We start from the raw sequence: 21936 nt of genomic DNA on the forward strand, positions 1-21936 counted from the left end.
CGTTCCTTTACAATCACCTCTACAATCACCCTTACAATGTTCCTTACAATGTCACTTATAATGTCCTGGTTGCTTTATTTATTTATTTTTTTTTTTCCTTCGGGGGGGCCCCCGAAGCCCGCTCCCCCCGCGTGACCAACGACTCAATCTACATAGCCTCCGACATGCTATTATTTCTAAGAAGAAGAAAGAGATAGCAGGGAAGAGTGGGAAGTGATACAAGGAGTATCTGCCGGTTTCCGAGTCAGACTCGCTACCACGGCAAAGTTTGTGTTGGTTGGATAGTGTTAAGGTATGGTATTGAAGGGTCAGGGAAAAACCACATAGGCAGAAAGAAGAAAGAGCCTACATGTAAAACCTGACATCTTGTGATAGCACATGCAAGGATGTGGGCTGGAAAAAGACCAGAGGTTGTGTTAGTTAGGAACAGGTAACATGCACAAAAACATAAACCAATTCCTCGCCATTCCATCGCCTGGGGATCAGTCCGTCTGGGCACTGCTGGGACTAGCGCGGTCCTTGCCGGCTGCGGAGCCATGCGTCAAGTACCACTAGGGCCTGTCGCACGACTCCACCTCCTTGGGGTACCTCGTACCCAGTCTCCGATCCCGGAGAATGAGGCCAAGCCCGCCGAGGCGGGGGCCTCCTGGAATGGGGTGGGTCATGGCGCCGGGCCTCCCTCCTCTCTGCCCGCGCCATGGCCCTGTAGACTGGGCAACTGCGGTGGGAGGCCGGGTGGCCCCCCGCGGAATTGGCGCACACCGGCGCGTCTCCAAGTGTTGCGCAGGCCGTGTAGTGGTGATCACCACCACAGCGGTTGCACTTCACTTGGAGTCCACAGCTAACTTGACGGTGGCCCCACCTCAGACAGCGGAAACACTGCAAGAGCTGCTGAGGGGGACGTTTGACTCTCACCTGACTGCTGCTACCCGCTGAGGTCCTCTCCTGATTGGCTCCTCGGTTGACTGCTGTCCTGGGAGCAGTCCTGGGTTGCGGCTTGGCGGTCCTCTCCTGGTGAGCCAGCGACGCCTTCTGCTTCCTGGTGCGGCGTCGTCTTCTTCTTCTTCTTCCCGGGGGTTGCTTCTCGGCGGGGGAAGAGGCCTCGTCCTGGTGGCCCTCCTCCCGGCCTGGTGACCCCAGGGTAGCTGATGGTTCCGCTGCGTCGCCGTCTTCTTCCTTCTCCTGGCTGACGGCGGCGGCGTCGGTCGCTGCTAACGCTTGACTGCGTTCCCTGTCCTGTGGGGCGCACATCGAGGTCTGCAGCTCGACAGACGTGCTGTCAGGCTGGGCCTGGACAGCAACCTCAGAACACCAGGGGGCGTCCTCCTCCACAGAAGTCGCACAGTCGCGACGCCAGGGGGCGTCATGCCCCACCTCCGTGGTGGCGTCGCTGGTCGCCGGCTGGGTGGCCAGGACTAGGTCGGTATTAACCGCCCTATTCCTTAGCCTCCTCGGCGTCTCCCTGGTCTCCGTCGCGGCCCTGACTGCGCCGGTGTTCATCCCTGGCACTCCGTCCTTCCCTGGTAGACGGATGACCTGGAACAGAGAAGAAAGCTCCCTCTCTGCGTCGCGCATCCGCTCCTGGTCGTGATGCCTGATGATGAGGCCCCTGGTAGGAAGCTCTCGACGGCCATGGTTGTCGAGATGATCCTGCCTCCTCGGCGAGGGCGCCGCATTCTGTCCAGGACGAGGCCCCGTTCAGAAGTTACAGGGCGCCCCGGCCTGTAGTACACGAGCAGCGCTTCGTGCGCTGGGTCGGTGTAGCCTTCGGAGAAGAAGAAGCCGTTAGGGGGGTCACACCCGTCCCTGTAAGGCTCCGTCTCCACCTCGATCTCCGGGTCCTCCTGTGGCAGCTTCGGCTCGGGTGCCGGGGTCTCCGGCACAGGTTCCAGCGTCTGCGGCTCCGTGTTGCTCTCCGGTGACGGTGTCATGCCGGTGAAGAGATCTCGGAGCAAGTGCCCGATCGCCACCGCCCGTTCCTGGGTCGTCATCGTATCCGCCTGGTTGTCCATCCTGGTCCTCCTGTAACAAACTCTGAAAGAGAAAGAGCGAGCACTGAGAAGTGCTCAGCTCAGACAATGCTCTTTCGAAGATGTACTAACAAGTACAGCTACCTGACTAGTACTGGGAAAGTACAGAACGCCTGGCAAGGAGAGAGAGAGCGAGCGGGAGGAACACGTCCTTCCACTACGGCTGTCGAACTCGTCCTTGTCCTGGTTGCCGCCGTATCATCAACCTTTATAGACATCAACATCCCCCTCCTCTCAGATGAGACGTCTGGATTGGTGCTTGCCAGCCAATCATGAGCGAACCTCTTGTCAAGACATGCCCTGAACTTCTCCTTTCTCCCAAGAGATAAACAAACACTCGGGAGTTTTACATGAATCACCAAACTTTCCCTGGTACAACAACAAGCTCATCTCATCAGGCTGGGATATATACATGACAAATGGAATTTCCTGACACAAGTACATCAACAAACACTGGTGTAGCCAGATGACTCATTCAAATTACCAGAGTTATTAAAGCAAGGTTTTCCCACTCGTGCAAAACAAATTACTCATACCTACATATGTGGATATCTTCCAGCTTACCAATATAAATGGCAATATATAAATGAAATACTAATAATAATAATAATAATAATAATAATAATAATAATAATAATAATAATAAATCGAATACTGACAATAATATCTATAACTTCTACATATAATTCGGGGGTGTGATATATGTACTATCACAAGGTATAGGATCATCAGTGTTTAGGGAATATAATGTATTGCCTCCTGTTGTAAAGAACTCTATGTTAGTTAAATATTTTAAGAAAAACGGAAGGAATTCTTATGAAGATATCTTTATATGAGCTCTATATAACTTAACTTTAATTAATACATTAATATATTGTCGATATTTAATATGTTACAGCCATAAATATATACGAGGGCAGATCAAAAAACAAGTTGCACTTCCCGGTTATGGCCATTTATTACACCACCTATACAACAGCAACACGACTATAACGACATACACTGTAACGTCACTTTTCCACTTAGTTTCCAAGATACTCCAGACATTTCTGTGAACGCACAACCAACTTGTCGATGCCCGATTCATAGAAATTTCCTCCAGTGACAGCGGCCTTCACCTCCTCATCAGTCTGGAAACGTCGACCACCGAGCTCCGTTTTGAGCTTACTGAACAGATGAAAATCACATGGCGCTAGGTCGGGACTGGAGGGTGGATGTTGCCAGACCTCTGACTTGAAACGCTGCAGCAGTTCTCTCGTTTGGCAGGCCTTGTGAAGTGTTGCGTTATCATGCAACAAAATCACACCGGCGCTCAATTTCCCCCAGCGCTTCTCTTTAAGTGCTTTACGCAGCCAGTGCAACGTTTGACAATACGACGCCGTGTTGATCGTCGTTCCTTTCGGCATGAATTCCACTTGCAGCAAACCCTCCATGTCAAAGAACACTGTCGCCATAACCTTACCGGCTGAAGGTTGAACCTTGGCCTTCTTTCGTTGTGGTGATGAGGGGTGCACCCATTCCATTGATGTTCTCTTCGTTTCGGGGGTGAAGTGGTGGATCCACGTTTCGTCGCCTGTGACGATTCGCCGCTGAAACCCGTTGCAGTCTGTGGCACAGCGTTGCAAAAATCCCTGGGAGGATTGGAAACGTTGTCCCTTGTGTTCATCGGTGAGAAGACGTGGGACCCATCTCTGACACAGCTTACAATATCCAAGGTCCTCGTGAACAATGGCGAACACACTGCCATACGACATGTTCAGTTTCTCTCTCAGTTTAATGCGCCGGTTCTGTCTAATGATCGCATTCACACTGTTGACCTTTGCACGGGTCCTGGACGTTGTGGGCCTGCCTTCGCGATGGTTGTCCGTGATATCCGTGCGTCCGGCTTCGAATTGCTGACACCACATTACGATACCTTGGTGGGAAATGGCTCGCTCCCCATACACAGCACTAATTTCACGATGAATGTCCGTGCAATTCTTCCTTTTGGCCCATAGGAATCGGATTGTCGCACGCATCTCATATTTGGAGTGAACGTCCAGTTGACGCGCCGTTGCATTTGACCGTTATTCGCACAGTACTAGACGAGACACTACAGCGACCTGCCTAACAGACGTGTGAGCAGTGTCTGTCCCTTTCTCCGCTGTGCCCATTTTTGCGACACACAGCACGCTGCTGCGGCGCGTTAGTGCAACTAACCTTTTGATCCACCTACGTATATGTCTGAATATATTTCTGAAAAACTGATGCTAACATGTTAAAACAACAGTAACTATGTCTTATTTATCAAAAAATATACTTGTCACTTTACTGAAAAAGCTGTAGTATATGAAATGTAATTATTGTGTCGCCTTAAGAAAAGTATGTACTGTACTGTCCTTATCACGAGCTCATGGGACCTTTTGTCACCAATAAATAAATATAAAATAAATTTTTCATTATATTGTAATTGTATTGTAATATTTTTATGGCTAACATAGGACCATTCCAGTTAATTATACAAAGAAAATTTAGCTTTTCTATGCTTCCAGTATTTCTTCATTGTGTCAGATGCTGACATCCTTTCTTCAGTTGAGAACACCACCTTTTGACCTTTTTTAAATTTTGGTTTGTAGTCTCACATGCGAGTCTTTGAGATTCATAATTTTGTCTGTTTTGCTCTTGAGATCATTTAGTGTTATTTGTTGAACAACAAATATCATCTTTAATTTTTGTGATCCATTTAATCCTGGTATTGCTATTCCATATTTTTTCTATTATTTTTCTACTAATTCTAGTTTCCGGTGTTCTAGTAAGACGTCCAAAAAATGAGATGCGCTTCTTTCTAATTGTGCTCGGTACTGGTTCCATTTCCTTGTAAACTGTGTTACCTGAAGCTATTCTCCATTGGTCATTAACTTGATATTGTTTATTTATACACGTTCTAATTCTTCTTCTCTGTATCTTCAGTATTTTATCAATTTCAGCTGAATAAGTAGTTTTGAAAATAGTTTCTCTTGCATAAGTCATCTCTGGCTGTGTGACTGTTTTATAATGTCTTAATTTTGCTGCAATCGATAAGCTTTTTTATTACGAGGTGTGTTCAAAAAAAGACTGAACTTTGTAAATTGCGCGTAAACCGCAACATTGAGCGAGTTGTGACTGTGGCAGCGCCTAGCGGCAACTTCTGACAACAGACCGCTGCTTTCCGCATTCCATTGCCTGCATTATCAGTTGAGTTAGAGCCTCTGAAGTGATTGCGTGTGTCACATGTTCGTCGAATTCTATAATGAAACAGCTTGAGGAACAACGCGTGTGCGTGAAGTTCTGCTTCAAAGTTGGGAAAACGTTTGTGGAAACACTGGAGATGAGACGTGGGTGTACGGTTACGATGTCGAAACCAAAAGGCAATCATCACAGTGGGTGGGGAAAGGTTCTCCTCGACCGAAAAAAGCACGAATGAGTCGTTCAAACATCAAGGTGATGCTGATTGTGTTTTTTGATTGGAAAGGCATTGTCCATCACGAGAATGTTTTAACGCATTTGAGAGATGCTGTGCGCAGGAAGAGGCCTGAACTGTGGGAAAACAAATCCTGGATGTTGCACCATGACAATGCGCCAGCACATGCCTCTCTCTCGGCCCGCAGTTTCTGGCAAAACACCAAATTCCTGTTGTGCCCCCTCCGCCCTATTCTCCCGACATGGCTCCAGCAGACTTTTTCTTATTCCCCAAATTCAAAACCACCTTGAAAGGACATCGTTTCCAAGACATTGAAGAGATCAAGGAGAATGCGACGAGGCAACTTCGCGACATCAAAGAAAGTGCATTTCAGGAAGCATTCCAAAAGTGGAAGAAATGTTGGCAACACGCTGTTGATAGTGCAGGGAACTATTTTGAAGGGGACAGTCTGTGAAATGATGTAAGCTACATAATAAAGTTTTTCTAGCCACAGTTCAGTCTTTTTTTGAACACACCTCGTATATGTGTTTTTGGTGACATAATTTGCTTTGTTTAATTTATTCATTCTACTTTGCCAGGTTAGTTTCTTGTTTTGATTCATCATCACCATCATCATCTTCCCATTTCCAGCTGACACCGGGTGGGAACAAATATGATTCCTCTCCACTTTGTTCTGTCGTTCCACCATCCTTCCGACACGTTGTTTCAGTCCATGTTTCGTTTTCTAATGCTACTGTTCACCAAGTTCATCCACCGCATTCTTGGTCTTCCTCGTCCTCTCTTCCCTGTTATCCGTCCTTCCAGTGCTTGTCTTGGTAGTCTTACTTCATTCATTTGTTTGATATGTCCAAACCATTTCAATTTGTTTTGCTCTAGTTCTTTAATTTCTGTACTCCCAGTTCTTTCTGTATATCTTAGTTTCTTACTCTGTCTCTCCTCGTTTTTTTGTACCATACCTCTCAGGAATTTCATTTCAGCTGCTTGTACTCTGTTCTCATCCCTCTGAGTCATTGTCCAAGTTTCTGCTGCATATGTCATTATAGGAACATAATAAGCTTCATACATAACTTCTTTAGCCTTCATTGGTATATCCTTGTTCCATCCTCTCACCTATTGATAGAAAGCACTCCCCAGTTGTATTTTTCTGTTAATTTCCAAAATATATTCTTCCATCTTCAGACGTTATACTTCCCAAATATTTGAAGTGCTTTACTACTTCCAATTTCTTATCTCCAGCTTTGATAATTCCTTTTCATTCTTTCTCGCCTCTACTCATCACCACTGTTTTACTCTTCTCCACATTTATATTCAATCCCCATTTTTCAGTATTTTTGTTTATTGCATCTAACTGTTCTTCTACCTCCACTTCATCATCTGCAAACATCACCTTCATCTTCTTCTTACTGTAATCTCTCATTGCTGCCTTCATGATGTCATCCATCACCATTAAAAACAGTAAGGGTGACAACACACTTCCTTGTTTTAGTCTGGTCTCAGTTCTAAACCATTCTGATGTCCTGACCGTAGTCTTCACTCTATTGTAGCAATCTTTGTACATTGCATTTATCATGTTCCTCAATTCCTTGTCAATCCCTCTGTTTATTAGACATTCCCAAACTTTTGTTCTAGGGATGCTATCATAAGCCTTTTCTAAATCAATAAAGGTCATTATCATATCCTTCCCATATTCCCAACTTTTTTCCATGTTTTGTCTCAGGCTGAAAATGGGTTCCACTGTTGACCTGCCTCCTCTAAATCTTCTTCTATTTGGCTTTCTACCTTACTCTAATTCTTTTTTCTAGTATTCTTTCCACTACTTTGGCAATATGTGAGATGATTGTGATTCCTCAGTAGCTACCACATATCTTCCTTTCTTGAATATTGGTAGTATTATTCCCTTTTTCCAGTCTTCAAGAACTTTCTTCTCTCTCCACACACATCTGAGAAGTCTATATGTCCATTGCAATCCCACTGGTCCTGCTGGATTGATCCTTTCATCTATTCCCACAGCTTTTCCCATCTTCATTTTACTAACTGCTCATTCTACTGTAGCCATAGTGATGTCTGATTCTACTTTTATTTTTTCCCCCTCAATTTTGTTTGCTTGTGTAATTTCTCCACTTATCTGATGTCTCACCTTTAGTAGCTTGCTGAAATATTCTTTCCATTTGTCCGTTATCTCTTCTGGTTTAGTCAATATTTCTCCTTTGTTTTTTATGAATCCAGTGTTCACCTTCTCATTCCTTCTATTTTTTATGACTCCAAATAATAATTTTTTTCCCACAATTTAAATCCTCCTGGATTTTCTGGGTAAATTCTTCCCAGCTTTTCTTCTTTTCCTCTGAAATTACTTTCTTGCAATCTCTTTTTGCTTCTATATATTTTGTTTTACTTTCTTCAGTCTTTTTAGTTTTCCATTCCTTCCAAGTTTTCTTCTTCTCTTTTACCTTTTCCTTCACTCTATTATTCCACCATTTTGTTGCCTTTTCCCTTCCTTTTCCTGATGTTCTTCCATATGTTTTCTCTGCACTACTTACAAATGCCCTCTTAAAATTTTCCCATTCTTGTTCCACATCACCGATTCTGTCCTTGGTATCTGTACTCTCAAATCTTTCTTAAACTCTTCTTCAACCTACTTTTCTTTTAATCTCCAGATCTTTCTCATTTCTCTGGCAGTTTAATGGCCTTTCTCACTCTTAATTTTGCTACCACTGCCCTATGATCACCCCCAAAGGCTTCTTCTGGCATGGCTGTAACATCCATTAGCTCTTTCCAATGTCCTTTTACCACTAGTATATAGTCTACCAGAGTTTTCATTCTTCTATCTCCCCATCTCCCCTGGCTATTTTTATTCCTGAACCACGTATTCCCTATAATGAATTGGTTCTGCTGACAGAAGTCGATTAAAACATCCCCTTCCGGGTTCTTACTTCCATAACCGAATCTCCTCTCTTCCTTGTCTGTCTCTTTCTACTTGAGCATTTAGGTCTCTCATTATTTCCTATCCTCTATATGTTTTTCCACATCCTCAGAGAATTCTTCTAACGATTATTCTTTATTCCCTGTTTGCGGAGCACATACTTGAAACAGATCTATTGTCCCCGTCTCAAATTTTATTTTATCTATGATCTTCTGTCATTTATCTTCTTAACCTCCTCCGTATACTCTAGGACATCCTTTCTTATAATTATCCCTACTCCATTTCTTGCCTCTTGACCTCCATTGTAAAACAGTCTGTATCCTCGTTTTAGTTTTCTTTCCGCCTTTCCTTTCCATTTCGTTTCACTGAGACCTAGGATAGCTATGTCCTTCTCTTTCATAAACTCCACTAGCTCCTCAGTTTTGTCCGTCAGGGTTAGAATGTTACCTGTCCCTATTCGGATACAACGTAATGCTGGTCGTTCATTTCTCCCAGCTCCCCCAGCATCTGGAGAACTGCGCTTCCCCTGCTGAAGACATCCTAGCATTTTCAAAGTTTGAACCATTTTTGCCAACATTTTAGGCTATTATTAAGATGGGGTCGCCACTCCCAAATGCATTTTATGACCTAGTACTGCCAGGTATCCATTAGTCCACTCCTACACGGTGACCACTTCCTTTCTATAAACATCATAAAAACCCATGAATTTTCTTCTTCTCTCTTATTTTTTGTAGATATGTACTTACTAAGCACGATAATAATTTGAAAAGTAAAACAGCAGTATAGTTTTTTATAAATGAAAGTGTTTTTGAAATCTTCCAATATTATAAATGATATTCTTTTCAGAAACTCGTGTTTCACTGTTTCTAAGTTAAAGAAAAAGAAAAACAGATTCTATACCAAAGGATATTTCATAATACAATTATTACAAATTTACGATATTATATATTAATTCCACTAGATTTTCAGCAGACCGATACAGTTTACCCATGTTCGCAGCCATCTAGAATTTCCTCTTGTTTATTCTACTGACTTATAATCTCTTTGCCATTTCAGGTGTGAGAAGTGAGCTAACTTTGTCCCATAGTAGCTTTGGACGTATGAAAAAGAAAATTAGCTGTCTCCTACGAATAATTTTGCAGCGTGTTATTTTAGTAAATGTTTTAACATATATAAGTTATAATTTCACCTAATTATTTAACCCTTTTGCTCTCAGGCTATTTTCTGCAGTCAAGCCCAAAACACTCGGACCATTTTTCATGGTTATGCATGTTAAAATGAAAAAAATTGCCATGTAAAGAAATCCCCAGATACAAAATTTTAAAAAATCACAATGGTACACTATTCAATATAATTTTAGGAAAAAATATCCCAAAATTATTCATGGCATATTTTAGGCTGCTACAAAAAATTTGAAAATTAGAAAATATATTACAAACAATAAAAATCGGTTTTCATATACTAAAGAAGTAATCTGTTCTTTAGTGATATTGTTGTTCAGTCATTCTGAAAAAAAAAAAAAGCATTTAATTCTGTATAACAGAATGTTATTTTGTATTCTTATTTAGCCATGAGTTATAGCACCTGACGTAAAGAACTGTACATGTACCTTCCGGACTCGGCATTTGTGTTTTAGAAAACATTCTCCTATCATCACTACCTGTAAAATCCGAATCACTCTTCTTCTTCTACTGCTTTATCTACAGCTTTTCACACACTTGTGGGGTCGCGAGTGCGAACTGTGTCGCACATGTGGATTTGACTCTGTTTTATGGCTGGATGCCCTTGCTGATGCCAACCCTATTAGGAGGGATGTAATCACTATCACATGTTTCTATGGTGGTTTGTAGTGTAGTGTGTTGTCTGAATATGAAGAGGAAAGTGTTGGGACAAACACAAATACCTAGTCCCCGGGTCGGAAGAATTAATCAAAAGCAATTAAAATCCCTGACCTGGCCGCGAATCAAACCGGGGTCCTCTGAACCGAAGGCCTCAACGCTGACCATTCAGCCAATGAGTCAGACTAAAATCCGAATCACTATCAGCTATAAAGTCACTGTCATTGTCTAAAGCATCTAAATAATCCAAGACATCAGAATTATTTAGCCTAGAACTTGGACCAGCCATTTTAAAAAATTAGGCCTACTCGTGGCACGGAAATCTAATAACACAAAATGTTAAACTAAACTTCACTTGAGAACACTGATAAATGTTGTATATAAACAAAATATAATAAACAATAAACTACTATTAAAATGGAAACAATAAAACGAAGGAATACACGTATTTTGAAGCTCAAAGGAGACTGTACTCGCAAGCAGCACACTTCAACTCGCCATGCGGTAAACATACGTGGTTTGATAACTTCATGTGTTCCAAACACATGAACTTAGTGTCTCTATCTCTCAAGAAAAGTGTAAACTAAATCCAAAAGCTACTATTGCTGTCTTTTCCTGACATCTGGGAGTCCATTAAGATACCAATACAGTCATCTGAACACAGAGCCGATAGATCAGCACGCTGAGTGTTTTAAGCAGTACCACTCGAGCCGATAGATCGGCTCACTGGGCGTATAAGAATTAAATTAATCAACAATTTTGATTTCATGTTCATCAATATTAATTTTATTTTTGAGTGGTGGATCAGTTAACATGATTTCAGTTTTTTCAAAAGAAATTCTTTAGAACTTTCAAATTTTATGTTTTTAGGATTCTCCTTGGACCATTCTCTCATTACATATTCTAATGCACAGTTAAATAGCAGAGGTGACAAACAGTCACCTTGTCTTAAACCAGTTTTAATAATGAGTGGATCAGAAATTTCCCCTGTAAACTTAACTTTTGGTTTAGTATCAGTTATAGTAAGTTCTATAAGTTTAATTAATTTCAGATGGAGCCCAAAATTCCTTCAAATTTTAATATTGAAAGCCTATATGTGCAATCATATGCCTTCTTTAAATCTACAAATGTTATTGATATTAATATATTTTGTGTGATTCTTATTTTTTGTTTTCATTATTCCAGTGTGAAAAACTTAGGAAGAAAAGATCCAGCTTGGTTGGTGCATTTGTATCTACACATGGAAAATCAATAGATGATGTAGACAGAAGCATAGTGGAAGCTCGGTGAGTTTTAGATAAGTAGACAAATTCTTACAGTACATTTATTAGTATTTATTTTTTTCTCTAGAAAGTTGTGCTTTGCAGTTAGCTTCATGGATATGATTTGTTTCTCTTCAGAACAGCTCTCAATGAGGTTACACAAGAACTACAAGAACGAGTTCATCGTTGGAAACAAATAGAACTTTTATGTGGGTTCAATGTAATCAATAATAGTGGACTGCAATACTTGGAGAATGTTTTGTATCGTGGAACAGCCAATGGACGAGGTGGCAGCAGTGTCTTCAGAGGTGAGTTGGACTTCCTTTCTTTTGTGCCGGGCTGAGTGGCTCAGACGGTTAAGGCGCTGGCCTTCTAACCCCAACTTGGCAGGTTCGATCCTGGCTTAGTCTGGTGGTATTTGACGGTGCTCAAATACGACAGCCCCGTGTCGGTAGATTTACTGGCACGTAAAAGAACTCCTGCGGGACTAAATTCCGGCACCTCGGCGTCTCCGAAGACCTTAAAAAGTAGTTAGTGGGATGTAAAACAAATATTATTATTACTTTCTTTTGTACTCGAGAATTACATTCAGGCTACAGGAATAAAAGGTTTTGTGAACAAATTCGATCCACAAAATGTCACTGTATTATTTGTCCCAAATGGAAGATAATAATTGCTTTTACTCAAAGAAAGTGTAAAATCTGCAGTAAATTATGAAAAAGTATGAAATATTGTACTTGTAGAGAATAATATGGATACATACTTTACTACCTTACAACATACTATTTTTTCTGCTATGTCGCAGCACTTCCATATGTGTTTTGTTTGTCTAACACTTTTGTGTGTGATATCTTTGCTTACTGAAGTTGTTGGAATTCATTGTGTCATTTTCTTCATGTTGCTCATTCGTTTTGTGCCCTAACTCATTCATTATTGTTGGTCCAGGGAGCATGCTATTTTCCTTTCAACAAAACAGTAATACATTTATTGGTCCAGGGATCATGCTATTTTGTTGTTTGAACTGCCCGTGCTAGTCATATGGACAAAGATAATGAGAATTCACAGACATAGCACTCTTTATTTGAGTGAAAACAATTATCTTCCATTTGGGGCAAATATTACAGTGACATTTAGTGGATCAGATTCGTTCACAAAACCGGAATAAAATTCTGATTTTTTAAATTTTTTTTGTGAGGATAACTTGTTCAGGTAATAGAAAACGGAAAGATGTTTACCTGAAATACTTTTCTGAATGGAATCAAACTAGAATAAGTGGGTAGGTGATCGACAGATGATAATGCCTTTATTTGTAGCAAAGTTAGGACTCGCAGCCCTTTCTTTCACTTAACCACTCTAAAATATAAATAATCTGTATATAATTACAAATAATAATAATTTATATATATTTTGTTGTAAAGTCCTTCATTTTAAACATGTTAACTAATGTACACTTAAATAAAGTACGGTAACAACTGCACTAAATCCATTCGTTCATTCATTTCTTCAACACTTTATCCAATGAGTCTGTGGTATCTACTCAACAAGTGCTCACAGCAAGCCATCTGAAACTTGTGATGAGAGGGAACGTACCAAATGTTTGCAGGTAGGGAATTGCATGATCTGGATGTAGATATCAAAAAGGACCTGTTGTAAAAAGTTATGTGGTTAAGGAAGATAGTTGGGAATGAATATTTATGGAAAGTTTTTTGTACAGATGTGATAACATGTGAAGTTCATGGCGCTGTTGCCTTCAAAGCCATGACAGCTCCTTACAAAAAGGTGATGTATGAGCATCATATCACAGATTGAAGATATAAACTGCTCAGCTGTTCAGGTTCCAGTCCAGTTTCTTGTTACTTTCGTATGTTATTTCAGGCAACACATTGTGATAATAGTCAAAGAGTGAATTAGTGTACTTTTAAGTTGAACCAAGAATACACTAGAGATTTCTGAAAATGAGACTGGGGAAAATGTTCTCAATTGTATGGAGATGATGCTATCAGCAAACTACATACAAGAATAGTGGGGTTGACTTCCTTTCAAGGATTTTGAAGAGAGGTTCACAGCATCAAGACTGAAGATCTGTCAAGCTGGCCCCTCAGTGAGTGTTGATGCTTGCCCTCCTGAAGGAGGAGGAAGCAGAAACGAGATCGTTGGGGGCCGAGAAGAAATGGGTGTACAAAAACTGGTATATACAAGGAGAGAGCTCATTCATTTACGACAGCGGTGTATGAAGATGTGGAAATTATCCTTGCCCAATAACTTCCTAGTGATATTAATTCTGCTCATTGTTCACTGTACCTTATCCACCATGGCATGAATAAACTTGAGTGTTTTCAATATTAGAAGCTTCTTTCTTAAGTATCAAATGGGAGAACCATGTCTCCAGTTTTATAGTTCTTGAGAAAGTATGCATGAATAGTGTAGAAGCCTCCAACACTACGTTGGCGTAGCAGGACAACTGGGCGACACCAGGCTTCCTTGCCAATTCCTGTTTGGTGAACTTTGCTTGGCCTCTTTGAAGTGTTATAATGATGAGCTTATAAAGTCATGGTGGCCACAAATATCTACCCTCAAACCTCTGACATTCTTGCTAAGTATCACTTACTTTGGCACTGAACAACCTATACTGTTGATGAACTGTTTGGGCAAGAATGTCCCAGGCATGAAGAGTCTAAACATCAGAAATGCATGTTCCGTTAGATGCATCCATGGAGTACAATCTGTCTGGATGCATGTCACATGCTAAAAGTGGTTTGCTCAGTCTTTGGAAGTACAAACATAAACAGCATTGAGTACAAAATACATTTGGAGTAGGAGAAATTGTGCACTTGGGAACCATTAATAGCTGACAAATCTTGTTCTGATTATTCAAAATGCAGTATGGCTGAACACTGTCACATTTGTACTACTTCTAATAGTGATTCTTGTACTGTTTGTGATGTCCATTTATTCTGCATTAAGATTCAGAAGTTATCAGTTAACCTTGATGAAGGGCTTTATTTATTTTCCTTAACTTCCCAAACAGTTTGGATAACTGGCTAGGATGAAATATACCAATATACTGTACCAGGATTGACCGGACATAAAGTATTTATCAAGTAAAATACATCACGAATAATTTATAAGTATCATCTGGTGTACTAACAGCGCTCAGATCGACTAAGTCTCACAGGATCGAGTAGGCCACCCGCCGCAGTACCAGCATGTTTGCTGTGAAGCAAGTGCATGATCTAGAACAAGTTGCATCATGCAGTCTGGAAGCTTCCACAAAAGAAAATGTTCTATCTTTGGAACTAATTTAGATGTCAGCATGAAAACAATGGCATTCTGTAGAGCACCTTTTTTTTTTTTTTTTTTTTTACATCTCATATTTATTTAATTGAAATCAACCCAGGAATACGGGGAGATATTCAGTGTAATAGAAAATATTATGTCAGAGCTGATTTGTATAAAAGGCTAAGGGTGCAGAGCTAGGTACTTCAGTTTACAGCAGCAACTTGACGATTTTGGTTCGCCACATGCTATGAAGTCGTGCCAACAAGACGAGACTATGTCAAAATGAAGTGCAAACTTTTGGACATTGAATAATTCCAGTGTTATGGAACTTACAAATTTTCATTGAGCAGAACCTTGTTGGGGAACTTTAAATATTAAAGAGTTTGACTTCAGGACTCGTGAATCACAATATAACCAATACTTACATGTGTGATGTGTCAGAACAGTTTCAAAGTGAACTTAATTTAAAACTTTAACATTACGACTTGAGTTTTAGTAGTTCACTTCAGACATTGTGTAGAATGCAGTAGTTACAAGTGATATGTTCAAGTGAATTGAACTTTGCTAACAGACACGCAATAATAATAATAATAATCATAATAATAATAATAATAATAATAATAATTGCTTTGTGTAGAATGTAGTAATTATCAATGCTATTCCAAGTGAATTGTACTTTGCAAATGGATATTATATGTCACAAGTGCATTCGTAGGTCGCTTCAGACTTTCGTGTAGAATGCAGTAATTACTAGTGATATTTCCAAGTGAACTGTGCTTTGCTAATTGACATTTCATTTCACAATTGCTTTTGGTAGGCCACTCCAGACATTCATTTTCATTACAAATTATAGAACATTTAGGAATCATTCTAAAGTGAAGTTATTCCATCAGACACTTTATATTCTGATGGGAATAGAAATAAACTATGCAGTTATTAGCACAAAGAACAGTTTTAATTTGCAGTTTGGTGAAAAGCAGGTGAAGAAATTCAAACATTTTTTTGTGAGAAAAAAAACAACTACTTATTCACACAAGTCCAACTTATTTTTCCAAACTAACATTCTGGTTCTAAGTCAGATTAAATATTGTGTTACAATTGCGAAGTGCAGTAGTATATGTGAAATCATTCCAATACTCGGGGGACAGTTAAATGTGGACACTCATATTATACTATTAGTGAGTGCTTACCCCACTCCAAGATCTTCAAGAATCAACACTTAGGAACATAGTACGACAATCCGTTGCTGCCTATGAGAGATTGTGGTTCCGTGGTTTGGTTACTGCCTACAAGGGGTCGTAGTTCCATGGTTGGGTAGCTATCAAATAGGAACATTTAAGGAGACAACATCACTGTAACTATCACAATTGTAAGGTGATATGAAATGAAATTTGAATAAAATTCCATTTAAAGAAGTTTTGAATTCATTGTAGTTAGGCTCTCTCTGTGTACCTAGCTCCAGGTCAGCACCCAGTGTGCCTTGTGATAGATATCATAGACTCTCCAAAACTAACTAGTCAAGAATAATCATAAAGTTATTTCCTGGCACAATACATTATAATTTAAATACTGAAACTGTAGTTAAAATATGTAAGATGAGAAAACTGTAAGCAACAGGTTAACGGGAATCGGGCAATTACATGATACTTATTGGCTATATATTAATCCTTGAGGTTGTACAGGGCGTGCCCTGGATCCCACGGTATTTGAAAAATTTCATAACAGATCTTAGAATTGTCCTACAGCTTCCAGTCATCAGCACAACCAAATGCAATTTTTAATATTACATGCTTGGCGGAAGTAGCATACTGTGGGCTTATATATTTCCTTTTTTCTCCTGATTAACAGCTGCTGACTAATTCAGACTGTTTGAAGTGTACCTGGGCTCAATTACAATATCTCTTCCCCTTGTCCTATCCAGTGCATTGATGTCTATTCGGCAAGTGCTTTCACCTTCAGCCACGCAGGGAACCTCCTCGTGAACTTCGTAGTTGTGATTGACAGGTTCTTTAGCTATCATCCACTGTATGAGATGGAAGGCGTATTTGTTATTTCTTGAAAGCTCTCTGTGATGACAAAAGCTTAGGACATAGGCAAGGGTTTCAGTCTAACTGTAGTGCCTGCAGCGGGTATTGCCATGGCTTCGCTTATGAAAAGTTCTTACTGAAGTAACATTGCACTTCGTTTTGAGGGTGTCTCTCCACTAAGAGCTTGTAAGTCCCATTTAAGTCATAAGCCATCTGTTGGCTGGAGGATATTCTGTAAACAAAGCTGTATCAAGCCCATGGGTTTTTAAAGAGAACCATTTCTGTTATTCTCCATTACAGGGTGTCTATAAATCATGAAAGTAATGAAAAAGTCATCATTTGTAGTTTTGGTCATGAAAGTCCTAAAAAGTCATGAATTTTGTTTTCAGGTCATGAAAGTAGCAAACGAAGAACTTAAGATATGTAAAGTTTACTATTCTCTACAGTGAATAAACCATCAGTACCATGCTTTTTTCATAAACAAATTTGTATCATAATCACCGTTGTCATCATCATGTTTTCTTATCCAGCTTGGTCAGGGCATTTGTGGTACTTCTCCATCTTCCTTGCTCCTTCCACTATTCTGTTTTTTTGTTTCTTTAATTTTCTTCCATTAGCTATCAGCCCCATGTGGATTTCATCAATGTCTACTGCTTTCCTCATTTTTATTCTTTTAACTGTTAAATCCACCTTTAACATTGTTATATTGTTTTCTATTTCTGTCTCTTCATACAGTTCCACTATTGTCTCTCACACATTATTTCTCACATTCAGGAATTTGTCAAAATAGTCTTCACATGTTTTCCTTATCTCTTCTGACTGCATTAATAACTCTCAACCTTCATCTTTCATTAGCTTTGTGATTACTCACCATGGTGTCACCTTTTCTTTTACTTTTGCAGATGTTCTAACACAGGTGTTCATTGTACAGCTTACAGATGTCTCTTTAAAATTGGATCGCAGGAATTTTTGTTTCAATATCTCTTGTACATTTTTACCTTTTAATTTCCATATTTTTTATTTTCTTCTCTTTTATTTCCTTTATTCTTTCAATTTTTCTCACTCTCATTATTACAACCACTATTGGGTGTAAACAGGAAAATTGTTCACGCAAGGGGATTTGAGGAAGATAAGAAATCAACACTACGTTCCTGGTCGGAGGAACAGAAATTACAATAATCAATGAAAATAAAGACCTTCTGAGCAAGGAGGAAAGCTCAGTTTTCAATGGTTTCATCCTGTATAGGATATTCGGATTGGTTGCTGTGCCATTCCTGCGTCTAGGTCAGGCCACAAAGAAATCCAGACTTGCTCATTTCTGATTAAATTTCTATTTTCATTGCTTCTTGAGGTCATGGGTCCAGAGAGATAATCAGCTGTGTTTGCCGGCTGGATTCCCTTCAACTAAATCAATGGACGTCTCCATCTCTCCAATCAATTATTTTTGCATAGTAAAATTTGTAATCCTTAGCCTAAGGTTGACTGTAAATATTTACTTATCCTAGTATAACAAAAAAATGCCAATAAGTTTGGCTATTATTGTTTATTATAATTAAAATCTTGACAATAAAAGAAGAATGAAATATCATTGGAAATAAGTATATCTCTTCTTTTAAAATTGTTAATCATTGGAGTAACTCATCAAAGATCTTTGATTAAAACAATAATAAATTATTTACAATTATGTATCGAAAAGTAGAAAATAAATCTGAAACAATTCCTCGAATTCTGTGCCTGTAAATTAAAATCACATCTCTTGTTCAATTCTTTTGTGACTGAGATTACAATCCGTACATTCGTTCATGTTATAAAATTTACAGATCTATTTGGAAAATCATTGAGCATTATCCGTTGCCTTGACTTAAATATCCTAATTTTATGTATTCATGTCTTCACATCTCCATAGTTAATTAATAATATTGAGGATATCAATCACATCAGTTGCCTTATATGTGGATACGTCAGGAAAAAGATAAGCGATAACTCATTTACTACATGTGCACTCTTCAAAATTATCATCTTTCATCATTACCAATAGCTCATGTGGATATCATCCCTCTCATAAATTCTATGAATTATTTAACTGCATGAATGTATCACATACAACATACCAACATGTCATTACTAACTTACAACACCTCATTCATCGCTATTTATGAAAATAAGTATGGCATATCATTTAAGGAGACTCTAACAACCAATATCTTTAGCAATTATGTGTCAGTAACCTCACCTGTAGCATAATTGTGATAACTAAGTATGATATATTTCTATTTATCAAACAAACATGACTGGTTAAAATCTGAGTTAATGTTGGTTAATATTCTACTCAACTTTCCGTATATGGATTTATCTGTGCCTACCTCCTTTATGTGAGCTATATAGATCATATTTAATGTTGGATATGGAATACCTAAGAATTATTACTCATCATGGAGTTAAACATATATTGAAAATGAAAATCCACAGCCTGTTTCCAGTCATTTGACCAGGTCAGGGATGGAATGAATGAAGCTCCCATCTAGCGGCGAGGATAGGAAATGTGCCGGCTGCCGAAACCTGTCACACTCCTCTGGGGCAGTGATAAATGACTGATAGATGAAATGAAATGATAATGGAGAGTGTTGCTGGAATGAAAGATGACAGGGAAAACCGGAGTACCCGGAGAAAATCCTGTCCCGCCTCCGCTTTGTCCAGCACAAATCTCACATGGAGTGACCGGGATTTGAACCACGGTATCCAGCGGTGAGAGGCCGGCGCGCTGCCGCCTGAGCTACGGAGGCTGAGTTAAACATATATTATTAACCTCAAATTGCATCAAACCTCTCAATATAACCATTGCAACAAATCATTCTCTTCTTTATCGATGAAATAATAACCATCACCATTGTTATTCTTATTATTCACTCATTCTTCTTATATATCATCTCTTTCATATCTCATCATATTTCTTCTTTCATCTCAACAACCCTCATGTACACGCTGACTGGACACAGATTGTTCCATAATCATCATCTATTTGCTTGAATATTCCATTTCTTCTTAATTCACTTCTGTTTCATTTCTTATTACTCATATGTCTTCACATAATCCATATAACCTATGTATGGCACTGTATCACCTCCATTTTCAATCAATCAATCAATACTGATCTGCATTTAGGGCAGTCGCCCAGGTGGCAGATTCCCTATCTGTTGTTTTCCTAGCCTTTTCCTAAATGATTTCAAAGAAATTGGAAATTTATTGAACATCTCCCTTGGTAAGTTATTCCAATCCCTAACTCCCCTTCCTATAAATGAATATTTGCCCCAATTTGTCCTCTTGAATTCCAACTTTATCTTCATAATGTGATCTTTCCTACTTTTATAAACGCCACTCAAACTTATTAGTCTACTAATGTCATTCCACGCCATCTCTCCGCTGACAGCTCGGAACATACCACTTATGTCAAAAACATATCAGAGGTAAGGCTTTTCAGGCGTTTGCTCTATTAACCAACATTTCGTCTTAGGTCTGACACTAGACTCATCAGAGTGGCATGTGTCAGACCCTACCCACTGACGCTGGGGTGTATGCAGGTGGACTTATCAGAAGCCCTTATAAGAGGCACAGTCTGATAACTATACGGGAGATAAATCTCCACAATGGAATTATTGGAATTATTTTACATACCACTTAGTCGAGCAGCTCTCCTTCTTTCTCTCAGTTCTTCCCAGCCCAAACTTTGCAACATTTTTATAATGCTACTCTTTTGTCGGAAATCACCCAGAACAAATCGAGCTGCTTTTCTTTGGAATTTTTTCCAGTTCTTGAATCAGGTAATCCTGATGAGGGTCCCATACACTGGAACCATACTCTAGTTGGGGTCTTACCAGAGACTTATATGCCCTCTCCTTTACATCCTTACTACAACCCCTAAGCACCCTCATAACCATGTGCAGAGATCTGTACCCTTTATTTACAATCCCATTTATGTGATTACCCCAATGAAGATCTTTCCTTATATTAACACCTAGATACTTACAATGATCCCCAAAAGGAACTTTCACCCCATCAACGCAGTAATTAAAACTGAGAGGACTTTTCCTATTTGTGAAACTCACAACCTGACATTTTCGAGGTCACGTTGCAGTTGCTCACAATCTTGTAACTTATTTATCACTCTATAGAGAATAACATCATCCGCAAAAAGCCTTACCTCCGATTCCACTCCTTTACTCATATCATTTATATATATAAGAAAACATAAAGGTCCGATAATACTGCCTTGAGGAATTCCCCTCTTAATTATTACAGGGTCAGATAAAGCTTCACCTACTCTAATTCTCTAAGATCTATTTTCTAGAAATATAGCAACCCATTCAGTCACTCTTTTGTCTAGTCCAATTTGCACTCATTTTTGCCAGTAGTCTCCCATGATCCACCCTATCAAATGCTTTAGACAGTTCAATCGCGATACAGTCCATTTGACCTCCTGAATCCAAGATATGTGCTATATCTTGCTGGAATCCTACAAGTTGAGCTTCAGTGAAATAACCTTTCCTAAAACCGAACTGTCTTCTACCGAACCAGTTATTAATTTCACAAACATGTCTAATATAATCAGAAAGAATGCTTTCCCAAAGCTTACATACAATGCATGTCAAACTTACTGGCCTGTAATTTTCAGCTTTATGTCTATCACCCTTTCCTTTATACACAGGGGCTACTATAGCAACTCTCCATTCATCTGGTATAGCTCCTCCAACCAAACAATAATCAAATAAGTACTTCAGATATGGTACTATATCCCAACCCATTGTCTTTGGTATATTCCCAGAAATCTTACCAATTCCCGCCGCTTTTCTATTTTTCAACTTTTGTATCTTATTGTAGATGTCATTGTTATGAATGTAAATTTTAATACTTCTTTAGCCTTAGTCTCCTCCTCCATCTGGACATTATCCTTTTAATCAACAATCTTCACATACTGCTGAGTGAATACTTCTGCCTTTTGAAGATCCTCACATACACACTCCCCTTGTTCCTTAATTATTCCTGGAATGTCCTTCTTGGAACCTGTTTCTGCCTTAAAATACCTATACATACCCTTCCATTTTTCACTAAAATTTGTATGACTGCCAGTTATGCTTGCCATCATG

At 39.5% G+C, this 21936-nt stretch overlaps 1 protein-coding gene across 3 annotated transcripts in view; it reads left to right on the plus strand.

Annotated features, from left to right (window-relative positions):
* The window catches only part of Stim (stromal interaction molecule), a 424265-nt gene that overhangs the window by 226674 nt on the left and 175655 nt on the right, over positions 1-21936 (plus strand). For all 3 annotated transcript variants that reach the window (XM_067143252.2, XM_067143251.2, XM_067143253.2), the window contains exons 9-10: positions 11413-11513; positions 11628-11797. In XM_067143252.2, the coding sequence (XP_066999353.2) occupies positions 11413-11513; positions 11628-11797 (271 nt within the window). The remainder of the gene's footprint in view (positions 1-11412; positions 11514-11627; positions 11798-21936) is intronic.

This window comes from Anabrus simplex, chromosome 3 (genome assembly GCF_040414725.1).
Source record: "Anabrus simplex isolate iqAnaSimp1 chromosome 3, ASM4041472v1, whole genome shotgun sequence".
Classification (NCBI taxonomy): Eukaryota; Metazoa; Arthropoda; class Insecta; order Orthoptera; family Tettigoniidae; genus Anabrus; species Anabrus simplex.